At 34.5% G+C, this 13,002-nt stretch overlaps 3 protein-coding genes across 4 annotated transcripts; 2 read left to right on the forward strand and 1 right to left on the reverse strand.

Annotated features, from left to right (window-relative positions):
• Positions 1-547: 547 nt before the first annotated feature.
• Positions 548-4,225, forward strand: LOAG_03108 (laterally symmetric protein 2). Its single transcript, XM_003138645.2, has 7 exons — positions 548-812; positions 1,157-1,247; positions 1,798-2,038; positions 2,477-2,660; positions 3,005-3,208; positions 3,375-3,470; positions 3,929-4,225. The coding sequence occupies exons 1-7, from the start codon at positions 669-671 to the stop codon at positions 3,995-3,997; spliced, it is 1,029 nt and encodes a 342-aa protein (XP_003138693.1). The 5' UTR covers positions 548-668; the 3' UTR covers positions 3,998-4,225.
• A 1,145-nt stretch (positions 4,226-5,370) lies between these two features.
• LOAG_03109 lies at positions 5,371-8,868 on the reverse strand. Of its 2 annotated transcripts, XM_003138646.2 has the most exons (9): positions 8,682-8,868; positions 8,337-8,437; positions 8,003-8,116; positions 7,758-7,853; positions 6,844-6,996; positions 6,685-6,764; positions 6,325-6,514; positions 6,074-6,226; positions 5,371-5,796 (listed from the first exon to the last, which is right to left on the reverse strand). In XM_003138646.2, the coding sequence occupies exons 1-9, from the start codon at positions 8,722-8,724 to the stop codon at positions 5,698-5,700; spliced, it is 1,029 nt and encodes a 342-aa protein (XP_003138694.2). In that variant the 5' UTR covers positions 8,725-8,868; the 3' UTR covers positions 5,371-5,697. The 2 variants fall into 2 exon arrangements, with proteins under 2 accessions (XP_003138694.2, XP_020306738.1); XM_020446214.1 differs by having other exon boundaries at positions 6,074-6,514.
• A 1,757-nt stretch (positions 8,869-10,625) lies between these two features.
• LOAG_03110 (microsomal signal peptidase 25 kDa subunit) lies at positions 10,626-12,693 on the forward strand. Its single transcript, XM_020446215.1, has 6 exons — positions 10,626-10,679; positions 11,013-11,129; positions 11,320-11,460; positions 11,622-11,779; positions 11,880-11,943; positions 12,273-12,693. The coding sequence occupies exons 1-6, from the start codon at positions 10,668-10,670 to the stop codon at positions 12,381-12,383; spliced, it is 603 nt and encodes a 200-aa protein (XP_020303413.1). The 5' UTR covers positions 10,626-10,667; the 3' UTR covers positions 12,384-12,693.
• The last annotated feature ends 309 nt before the right edge of the window (positions 12,694-13,002 follow it).

Here is a 13,002-nt window from a genome sequence, read left to right on the forward strand (position 1 = left end):
AATGAAGGCACTCATTTTGTGGACTTTATTTTATGTTAACAAATAAATATTGTTTAAATTTCGAAATTATCGAAAAAGAAATTATCATTTGCATTTTCCCGCTTCCGATTCCTCTTCTTTATTCCATTTTTTCTTATATTACAGTAATTTTGAATTAGCATCAACGAATAAAACTGATTATGTGATGTATCTGAAGTTGCAATAGATAAAAAGATAAGCTGAATTGAGTGGAATATCAGGATTAACATTTGTCTCTCGATCGAATATCTTTATAAGTATTGTGACTATCTGGATTTTAAGAAATCAGTTTTTTCTTATGGACTTAATCTTATTACTGCTCAAAGTCCAGCTAACTATGATGGTTTAGCAAAAGACATTCATAACTACTTTTTTATCTCAGAAATATTAGATGTAACTGATAGATATTAGATAGTATAGCTCATCCTTTTTATCTTTTTAGGTCTAAGATGATGTTTGTAACATGAGACAATTACCGTATTGTAGTTATTATTCTTTTGTGTATTTTCGCTAAATAGTCAAATTTGATTTTCAGAACATTCCAGATTTGAAAGTGTGCACTATTAACATATTAAAATAATTAGCTGGGTGCGGTGGTAGGAGAAAGGATTTCCTGTTATCTTGAGCTATCTGAATGTACTGTTCATACAATGGCTTTACATCACAACGATATGGCCGGAGGACATGTGACACCGGATGGTGTTGTTTATCATCAGCAGATGGATTCAGAACATGACGATTTACGGCGAATGGATGATAACATTCATGATTCTACATATGCTACTGAACATGAAGTAAATTTGAGTGTTCATTTAATCGGACGACGAAAAGTAACATAGATTTGGAATTTCCGCTACCCCTATTCAAATTTATAAGTCTTCATTTCTTGCAATGGATTTTGTATATCCTGCCAATTGTAAATCTAAAAAAATTCCCAATCAATGACAAATTTTAGGATCTTCATGAAAGCATGAACTTGAATTCCCTTTCTACTGAGAGAATTTTGGAATCTCTAGCAAACGATTATATAGTTTCGGCGATTGAATGATAATGATGAAATTTTGATTATTTCGAAAATTTCAATATTTGTTTAAACATGATGTTTTTGAAAATATTAACATGATCTTTTTTCTTTAAGTTTGGTACGGACGATGACACCCCACATCATTCCCAACCACGGGCTGTACATCAGTGTAATATATGCAACAAAATTTTTGTTTCGTTTAAAGGTAAACATTTTCGTTCCACTTTTTTCTGTGTCGATTTTTTATGCTTATAAAATAAATCAGGAGATTGATAAGTTCTCATTTCTCGACTTTTTCTCGGTCTCTTCTGTTATTCACGAAGTGAAAGGATTTAAAACAATTAGTAAATGGTTTTTGTGAATGCAGGGAAAAGGTTGATTGTTTCGAATACTTTCATTGTCTTTTATCAAAATAAGCGAGAGAGCTTTAGCATTCACTGAAGTGTAAATAGTAAAGGTTTAACATTCATTTAACTATAGATGATAGAAGTTTAACCGAAAATTGCGAATTATAAGTGAGATTGTATATACAAATACGAAAGAAGTGATATCTTGTGGGAAAGTAATCATATCTCTTTAAGACCCACATAGATAGCTAGCAAAACACTTCAAAGATAAAACTAGATAGTTTTGGAAGTTTCAGTCTGAGAATAACGCATATGCATCAGTCATTCGACACGCCATCTGTCCGGTTTCGTTAAAGTTTGTATGGTTTTCTACAGGAATTGAGAAGGGATGAAATCTGATAATTTTAGGCTTGCAACAGCATGCCGTAATTCATACAGATCAAAAACCGTTTGGCTGTGATATCTGCGGGAAAGCATTTCGCTTTAAATCTAATTTATTTGAGCATCGCTCGGTACATAGTGGGTTTACTCCTCATGCATGTCCATATTGCGGTAAAACATGCAGGCTTAAGGGTAATTTGAAAAAACATTTGAAAACACATGTATCAACAAAGGAAGAACTTGAAGAAGCATGGAAACCATTTGCAAGGTAAGCAAGCAACTATCACAAGTTTTAATGAGCATTAAAGTTAAATAAGATTTGTTGAAGCTTGTTTCATAATTTCCATAAATAAATAAGTTTCATAAGAGACATTTTGCTGTAAGGCTTGTCTTATTCATTTAGTTAATATAGCTTGAACTGTTTCTGTTTTAATCAGAAATGCTTATAATCTCCCACCTTGTACTTATCTTCAGTATATGATCGCTTGTTATTATGAAAAGAGTCGATAACTTCGGCTTGTCTAAAATCATGCAATAATAAAGCTATATAATAGAAATCCAGTTAAATGAATTTCCAAAAATAGACTTTTTAAGGGAAAGCAGTTAAACCTAATACATGGATTCTAAATCACAACTTAATCGTCCCCGATTTCTTCCCATCATTCATTTTTTCAGCGGTCTCTAATTGATACCTTTATCGTTACAGCAATCGTAGACCACCAGCAGATATTCCCGATGATGCCATAATAGTGCGTAGTGCCGGTGAACCTTTCTTCACGCCTCCAAGTCGTCCACGAAAGCGAAAACTTGGTTTAGGTCCTGATGCGCGGCCATGGATTGAAAAAATCCGACGTGGGGAATTGTTACCTAGTGCTCCCATAGTTGAAAAGGTTACAAAAAACGAATTTTTTCTCCACTTATTTTGAGGGAGGATTAGCGGAGAAGTAAGATTAGCTTCATTAGCTTCCATCAGAACAATGAGATTAAAAAAAAAATCTAAAACGATTTTAGCATTTTAATCACTTAAATTTTATGTTAAAGCTAACGATGATTAACATCATGACAAAAATATTTTGTTGAAAATTGTTCACTAGCTGGATTTCTGAAACATTTTTATTGTCATTTAGATTGCATTTGTTGTGTTTACTTGCAGCTTTTGAACCATAAATTTGATATAATTCTGGGACGTACAATCGTAACCGTAGGAATTACACACTAGTGTTTTCATTTGTAGATGCGACGGCTATCAGAATTATTAAAATCAGCTGAAGAAAATTCATTCAATCTTGATGAAATATTCGAGCAGGCCCGTGCATTATCATTTGAACGTTTTGATTGTCCTATTTGTAAAGTGGTGTTCATGTCGAGGTTGGAATGCGTTGAACATATTGATATTGAACATCCAATGGCAAGGACTGAACGACCACTGTTTTGCGAAGTAAGCTTCTTTCTTCATAGGTTACTACTAATGACATTATGATTCTTTTACAGTTTAAGCTTTCGGATTTGCAAAAATATTTATTTTCCCGATCAGTGGTAGGGAAACTATGTACCGAAATGGGATGGAATCTATTCAATTCACAAGTATAATATGTTTGATTTAGGTTTGCTTGAGAACTTTCGCAGATCGCAAGGCAATGGAACAACATGAAAGTTATCATAAGCGGGTTCATTTGCTCATTGAACATGGTGATCTCGAGGTAAAGTTTCATGTAATTTTAATTTAATAAATAAAACCCATCAATGTAATGCCAACTATCGTTTGTTGCTGAATGGTATGGTTTGCTGATGGTAGACTTGATTTAAATTTCATGTTTCTTGGAATTTTCTGAGCCTATGGGTACAAAATCTCATAGAGGGGTGGGGAACCGCACAAACTAGGATAATAAATGAGCTATGTTATTTAGATGCACAAAAAAAGAAAAACCAAACAAGGTTTATGAAATATGAGTCATTACGTAAAATATAATTATTCTAGTTGTCCTACTCAGTCGCAGTTTAATCACCGAAAATTTTGTTGATTGCTGAAGAATTCCAGTAAAAAAGTTTATTTTTAAAATTATGAGATCTTGCTTATTGCGGTCTAGAAATTGACAGTTGAACTGAATTAGTTTTTTATGGACTTGATGAAGTCTTTAACCCATTGTAATCTTTTTAGATTGTGGATCCGGAAATCTTACTTCCGGAAACATGTGACGTTATGGATGAGGAGGTAGAGGCTGTTTGATCTGTTGTGCTGATTAGTAATGAATTTATACATTGTCAAAAGTCTTGCACTTTTCTACTGTTTACGTCAAGAGCCAATTTTGACGAATAATTTTCTCCAATTTCAACTAACGGTTTTCTATAAGTTTTTCAAATCGAGCTCTTCGTCTTACTTGCAGTTTTGTTCCAGTTGTTTTCCCCGATTTTAGCAGTAAGCATTATCTTCAGTGGAACCGGCATATCATCCCTTCTTTTTAATTCAGCATTCTGTTCTCATTTTAAAAATTCTAGCTATTTGGAGAATTTTTCTTTATGTTTTCGATTCTATAATTTATTGTAAAAATTGTTTCTATTAACAGAGTGTCGAGCAGGCATTCGAAGCTAATTTTTCATGTAAATGAATGCATTAATTTGGTAGGCAAACAAATAAGTGATCATATAAACCATCTTTATGTTCCAGTTAAAAAAAAAGAGTTATGATTTCAGAACATAAGAGAATTTATAACTGTTTCTGCCGAATAGGATTATTGCAAAATAATGCATAATAAACATACTCCGACTTTCGTGTGTCCTTGTCCTTTTCACTGTTTTACATGTTTTACAGTAATTTATAAAGTTCCCAAAATTCTATTTAAAAAATTGTTTCCCACTGTTTATTTATATTTTTATTTCGTTGATTGTAAATTTCAATTTTTGGTGCATCTGATAATATCAGGTTGTTTTTCCTTCGCTGGATTTTTGTTTTTTATTTTCTGATATAACGTTTTATGTCACATTTGCAAAGATTTTGGAATTTGTACAGTCATCTTCCCCACCTATTGACTTCACCAGCGATTTCATAGGGTTCATTACGAAGCATATGATGTTTTTCGAATACATGATATGCTTCTGAATGGTTTGATCTTGACAATTTTTAAATCAGATAAACCTCATGTCTAAAAAGCATTTGATATTTCAAACTTGTGGAACTCAATATAATTTTTTGGTTCTCATTACATATAATAAAAGTAAATCCCGACTAATTGACCAATCATGGCTATTGATGCTGAAACTTTTGTCTTATTATCGACCAGATAACTAAAACTGTTTCTTCCTGAGTGCATCAATGCACTGATCATTTTAACGGTATATTCTGTCCACTTAAACAATTCCAGGCTCTATCGTGAAAGAAAAAAAGAATGTTTGATGATTCGGAAGGTCTTAGAATTTACAAATGTTTCTATTAACTACCAACTGGCGGAAAAGCTTGCAGAAGTGCTGTCCTCCCCAAAACTGTAGCAGGTTTACACACGTAGCACCAAAGACTTTTTCCACTGGTATCGGTATCCGCTTTGCTGTTCATTCGTTGTTAAATTGAATTTAAAGAGTTCCACAAATTCACCCACTAAACTATAATTTTTGAAGTGCAAATTTTATTATTTATAGAAATCAATTGCAGGTATCATCACAAAATACAGTAAAGATAACGAATACAAAGTGACAATGGCACCCACTTATCCCTCCGTTTCCGCAAAAGGGAAGATGCCTAACAATTTTGCAACAAGATTTATAGGAGATTGAATAGCAAAATCGGCAGCCAATTGCACTTTAAATAAAAGTAAAGGGATTCATTCATTACTAACTCGAAATGATGCAATAATGAGTTGCTGATGGAAAAAGAAGTAAATGAGCATAACAGGACATTGGCCTGTCGCATATACAATAGAAGAGAAAAAAATTGGATTAATTGTAAATTACATCCTGAAAACCACGTCCTCGACGATTTGCTGCAGGTATACGCTGAAGAAATGTGCTGCTCGATTCGAAACGTTGTGGCTCCGACTGGAATTCCCAAAATTACAGAAAGAAACGTAGGCGTTATTTTTAAATAGAAAATGGTATGAAGAGCAATCCATCACAGAGAAAGCACCCTACACAAATCACAGAATATAAATAACGTCCTCGTAATTTTTGATAGAACACCTATCATCCAGGAAACACAGAGACTTACCAAATGAAATATGGAGATTAATAATTACCGCTAACACCAACAGCACAACAAAGTGTATACTTCGGACGCAACTCATAAAGGAATCAATCATAACTCATGAAAACTTACTCTTCGTAAACCAATTCCCAAAGCTTTACGCATCTGCGCTGCATTTGGATTGACATACTGCGTCTTGCGAATTATACGGTTATTTGGACGCATGTCGACGATACGCTGAACACGTCCAAATCCAGGTTGTGTGCGGAACTGAACTTGTCGCGGCTAAAACATTACACTATGATCGAAAAAAATTTCGAAGTATGACCAAAAATAGTCTGAAGACAAATCTTTTCTTCTTACAAATAATTCGAGAAATGTACCGCATTTCTTACAACGACAACACTTGGTTCATTTAAAATAGCACGTTTACGTATTCCACCACGACGAATAATTATGGGCTGCTGTTCAACTATCACTGGACGTGCACGACGCTGCATGATAACTTCACGATGTGGTTGTGCAGCCATTACTTCGCGATGTAAGAACTTTTGTTGAAGCACTGGACGGGTACTGCAATCAACGTAAGACCTTACAAACATGATAGTTGCCATGACCAATGGTATCATCAGTTTATTTTCCCCCGATGTGAGTTTGAAAAGTATTCATTAACTCACTGAAACCATACCGCAAACTTAATGGAAAAAACGAAAGATGATATATTGACTGAATAATTTACAAACATTTCACGCTGTTCAACCATGAATGTCTCACTATCACTAGCAAGTTGGCCCATATGTGATAATCCTCGACCGCGTACCACCTGAAACAACAAGCAAACTAGTGCAGAAAGTAATGCACTCGAAAAAAAACACTACGACTAAAGGACGAATCAGTCCTACCTGAGGCGAAGTGAAGACCATTGGCTGTCTACGTGCCCTCCTTCCGAGATTTCCACGAATTACTCGTGATCGCTGACTAACACCTGATAAACGGCCCAGAAGGCGGCGAGACCCCACAACTGCTGCTTGTCTACGTGCACGTATTCCTCCCACCTGAAAATGAACATTGCCCACACTGAACCCCTTAATTCAATAACCTATAAAATTACTGCACATTTCACAAAAACTCCTTGAATCTTGAAAACGTCTTTTCTACTCTTCACACAAAGTGCGACGCAAGCCGCAGTAATGAAACTGTTGAGAGAAAAAAAAAACGCTGGATATAAAAGCTTTCAATTCGTTCAAAACTCATCAACAACGAACAAAAAACTTCACCAAATGTTCATCATACCGTTCAGTTCGATCGGTAACTTTTTTCCTAAAATCATTGTCCGTCTGGTGTGTACAGTACAGTAAATGGCGACGATCACCCACATTCGGTAGAATTTTCAAAACGTCAAGTCAAGAACCCATCAAAGATCATTGTTTCATGGTAATGATAATAATAATAATAATAGGGCTGGTTCAGTGCCTTTGGCATCCTGACGGCAAACCTCCTCCTCCTCCTCCTGCGGTTAAAGCTATGTGATGTGATATAAGAAGCTAGGCAATCGCCAACAAAACTGCATCATAAGAGACGTATGAATTTGACGTAGCATCATGCCACAACAATTCCTGTTTCTAGTTTCGACGTCATCTTTGTTCACAGTCACTTTTAGTGCTGCTTCGAACCGTCAAATTCCGCGATGATAATTTCTAAACGACTGGATACCAATCATTTAACAGCATATTATAACGCAGCTGGGCCCTGTGTGAAAAGCGTTTTCCAACTCATTTGAAGTCCATACAAAAAGAGGAATGGCAGCTGAACATACGGCTGGTCTCACAGCAGAATTCCGTCGAAGAGCGCGGCGACGCAATGTCACCGCACGATTTATGAGCGACTGATTGGCCCGTCGTCGAATCGCTTTCTAAACGATAACAGTTAGATAAAACTAATACTGATTATGAACAAAATTAAACCATGCAAAACCATGCCTGATATAAAAACTCAAAACCATCAGTAAACAAAAACACAAGACAGAATATGAATTTCACCAAAATTAAATGAAAAAGATACCTTGACAAGTCTGTTGACAACTTTCATCGCAGTTGCTGCGGAAAGACCACCGTTTACAGCAGTTTGCTGGCGGTTTCTACGTGTAACTGAACGCGCAGCGATTGGTCGCTTACCCTAAATACATTTCATTATTTTCTCTTTGCAAATACTATAAAAGCGGGTAAAAGATAATTATACACACAAAGCCACGATTCAATTTTTAGCACGAAATTCAGTCAATCGCCACATTAACTGCGTAAATGACAGTGATACTTGATGACTCAATTTGAATAGCAAATATTTACAAGTAATTCCCATTTATCTGGAAGAAAAATACACTGAGACCAGAAATCACCTTGTTAATGCGCTTTGCCACCATACGTTTCCCTGCTGCCCCTTGTACACTATTACCCTGTTGTCGCTGTTTCACCCTACGCTCTTTTTTGATTATATCATCTGCAAAATGAAAATTCTTTTTAAAAAACCAAAAGATAAAATGCATTTGAAATTCTAAAGGAAAAAAAGAAAAGACAAGCAACTCCATACAAACCGAATTGATTCAGCGAAGTTGAACAAACAAGTTTATTGAAAATTAAGTGGAACAAGAGAAAAACTGGTAAATCCGAAAGTCTTATAAAATTACTAAAGCCGGAATCGCTAATTCTACTAGGACCGCAACAATAAAGTGAGTAGAACTTACCCAATGACATATTAAGTTTATTATCAACAATGCTATTATTCATTGTTCAATAGTAGTAGGAGGTTTGCTAAATTAATAACTGGTAACGTGTACTGACTGGCAAAACTTGAATGTATGCTTCACGATACACTTTTTGTTCGAAAACAGACAAAAGACCAAAGAATGAGACAACCACAGCAACCTGTAAACAGATCTCAAATAAAATTAACGTAACCTTCGACTTTTTTATGCAATACGATTGCAAAATCCCCACTACTTCAAAATACAACAGGTACGAAAACATATCGCATCGATTCCTCATAAAACTAATTAGGACACGCTAGTTAGAATACAATACATCTGAATAATATTCTACTAAATTTGCCTTCTGGGTACCCAAGGACGACTGCATGCGAAGCAGTCAAAAAGATTACTAGAGATACGAGAAGCGCAACTCCCCTAAAACAAATTTAGCTTAGAAGCAGCTACAATATTTCGTAAAATCTGGTTACTAACTTCAAGTAACACAACGTAGAACGTACAAAACTTTATATAAGCGCTGTCCAGTGGCGGCAGAAAAAATTCATGCTAGATGGGAAAAAAGCTACAATGATACGTGAAAACGCAAAAAGACACACGCAAACGCAAGTCTAAACCACGTAATGTACGCCCCCACATAAACGCGTAAACAAAGCGCCGAATACGCAACAAACGACCACTCAACCAGACAACCCTATGCAAACAAATGACAATTACGCATACTACCATCAACCCCAGAAAATATCGATCGAAAAACATGTTTTCGTTGTAAAACCGTAGTTGGAAGTTTTCCAATATCAATGAGAATCTCTGCTCTTCTTTTGTCCTCTCACATTTACATATTCTCTAATTTATCTTTAACGTTCAACCAAAGTCAAATGTTAGACCAGGGAGTTCCTTTTCTGTCTGGTAGTTTACCCTAGCACCATGGTGACGTGTGTTATTAGGCGGTACGATTACCGCATTTCTAGCGTAGGCATAGAATTTCGAACGTATACCGGAGTGTACGGATATGAAAATTCCGGAAAAGATAGATCATTTGGGGTCGTAAGTACAATTCAATAAAACGCGGTTTTCTGGAAAAGCTATGAATTTAAAATTAATAGTTTACAAAATGTTTTGGATATCAAATGTTGAAGTTGTCTGGTTGTAAATTAATGACGTAATTAAGTAATTTGTGGTTCTTCCAACACACATAAATTGGCAACATACGGCGCTATGGACTAAGATAATTTTTTATCCTTGAAAAGAATCGTCGGATTTTTTTGTGACAAGTGATGAATAAGTGATTGTAAATATTTCGGAAATTATCTTTAGCACATCGGTCAAAAATTCCAACTATTAATTTTTTTCTTGCTGCACTCCGGAAGGCATGAAATAAGAAGAAGTCCTTTAAAATATTCAGTTACTGAAGTTTTTATGTTTTCGTAGTACTGCTGTATCACTATTTGCTGATTATGTCTCAAATTCATTCATTTGACGTAGAGCACACAAATTAAACTATTATCCACAATAAACCAGTAATGGAGAAAACGACTTCAAAATCCCTAATTTTGATCACATTTCATAAATAACGAAATGATGAAATATTATTTTTTGCATCTTTCTTGATAGGAAGTGGTAGGTTTATTATGTCTGTCCTGGAAAGTTGCAAAGTGTGTTTTCAAGTTTTCGTGAATTTCGTTTTTTTGTCCATGACACCTGTTGCATTTTCAGTAATGTACAAAATCGTTGTAGAATTTCTAATTCATTCAGAAAAATTGAGCTAAGGTAAAGTTAAGCTTCAACTAAAGCAAAAATCACAGTCGACATCTTTTTTGGACATTGCTGACTCCATCAAGATATCGTATTTCCTTCATTAATATTACGTGGCATGTTATGGTAATGGATGATTCGATTTAAAGACATTTTTCAATTTTAAATATTTTTCAGTTTTCAGACAGTATTTATAACGAAAGAGTTACAGTTATGCCATCCAAAGTAAGTCTGTTTTGTTTGTGTGAGAACCTTTGATTTATTTATATTTAAATCCTTCAAAATATAAGGAGAAGTAACTCATATTTCTTCCCTTCCGTCTTTTATTTACATTTAAGTCTTTGTTTACTATTTATTGGTTGTGTTTGTCAGTTAATTTATGGATTGTTTTTTTTTTTTTTTTTTTTTTTGCATCTAGGGAACACAGGGAAATAGTGATTTGAGAGAAAATAATAAGTTGCCATTCTATAAATTAACAAGCCTGAATTGACACCTGGAACACCCATTACTGTAACATTCCGATAGTCTAAACACGATATTTTCTAAATCTTTTTCCAGATTTCACAAAGTAGTGGAGTTTCTAAAACAGTGATGGATAAATCTGTTGATCAACTGCGAGTCAATAAGTGGGATGGACCAAGCGTAAGAAACACAATTGACGATGCAGTTAGAAAGGTCAAAACAAATTTATGTTTTGAACATGAAGTATTGGAAATAGAACCGCAAAAGTTGCTCTCGGTTATCAACTCATTCTCCAGAAAAGTTTCAAGTCGGAGCGCTAAGTTGTATCCTCTCACCTCGAGTTAGGCTTTTAGTAGCATATTGTGAAAATAATTTTTCTGTTCATGAAAAAAAAAAAATTTAGATTTTTAATGAAAAATATGACACTTGGACTGAGAGACATGCACTAGCAGATGGGCGACTGATAATATCTACTATTGCTGTTGGTTTTGCTGCAGTTGCCCTCATATACGATTATTATGAGCCATTTCCAAGATCGAAACCGGTGATTTCTTTTTCATTTTTGGTATTATACCGGTGATGTAAATTCTTTATATCTATCCATTGTTTATTGCATACATAGCGTCGAGATATTAATCATTCATTTGTTTTTTTAGTTTTAGGTTGTTTTATAGTACAAAATAAGCTGTTCTATGGAAATTTTAGGTACTTGCAACGTGTTCCATTACATATTTCATATTAATGGGTGTTTTGCAATTTTATCAATGGTACTTTGAAAAAGGTACTTTCTATCAAGGCGTGGAAATAGATCTAAATGGACGGACTCCGAAAAGATACTGGAAATGGTCATCATCGATCAAAAAGTTAGTTTATTTTATTCAAATAATCTCTGCTGATTTCATACAGATGGAATTTCTGTAATTGAAAAACTTTTGATATTATCATCGTCCACCGATTTTTTAGATATGATGACAAGTATACCCTGGAAGCCGAATACATGCAAGAATCGCGCACGGGATACATCAAAGTATTTTTTTTCAGAATTATAAATATGTTGTACACTCCATATTAACTTTTTATAAATTTGTCTGCTAATAATATACCCTGAATTTAGGTATAAATAAAGGGAAACTGCCTATAGTATACTGCCGCTTTGGCAGTATATTCAAATAAAATATAAAATTAGTGGTTCTCTATGTCATGCTATCTCCAAAATGTGATTGAATTCATTATTCTAGATATTACGCAAACTATTTATATATTAATGTTTTGAACTGGTTAAAGAGATATGGCAGCAGCAAGTTTAAATCTTGCCTCTAATCGTTTTTACTAGGAAAGTGTTGTCCAACATTTCAGGTCCTAAAATCTATAGGAGCATTCATAGATGAAGAAGGTGTTATTGTTTTGCCACTCCTGGAGAAAGAATTATCACATATTATTAACAGCGTATTGAGAAAGGACGGGTGATCAAAGGCGATGACTCTGATGGTATTTTCGCTCGGTTGTTCTGCTGTGTTACAGTTTTGTTATTTTTGCTTCATGAAGAGATTGTCTGTTTGTTTGGAACCTTTGTATTTGAAAGATTTAGAGGGTGCTGTTTTTCTTGAAACAAGTTAGCATTCGGTTTGCAGCAAGTTTCTTTTATCTATCTATAAAATTTTCAGTTTTTTGGTTTCAAGCGCAAGGTTTTTGTTATGTTAGGATATTTCTGTTTCTCGATTAGTGAAATGATATTATTTCCCAGTTACATATGTGTCCTAGTACCGTTAGCTATCGGATCATTCGTTTTATCTTTTTATAATGTTTCATCCTTAATTTTAGCCTATTGAAATGCTTTAATTTATCAAAATTGTTTCTGATTCTTGTCCCTTAAAATTTGAAAGCGAATTGTAGGTAAGCTTGGCGGTATTTCGCGTTTTTCCTTTGGAAGAAGGAGGATGGAGGCATTTGTTTTACTTCCTTTATTATATTTGTTTAAGCAAAACTATTTCAAGCTATAATACACTGTCTTTTGTTTAAAAAGCTACCGCTGTAATTTGGAATGTACTTTTTTACTAATGTCTTTTTATGTGCTTTTATTCTTTTA

Source organism: Loa loa (assembly GCF_000183805.2).
Source record: "Loa loa unplaced genomic scaffold supercont3.35, whole genome shotgun sequence".
Lineage (NCBI taxonomy): Eukaryota > Metazoa > Nematoda > Chromadorea > Rhabditida > Onchocercidae > Loa > Loa loa.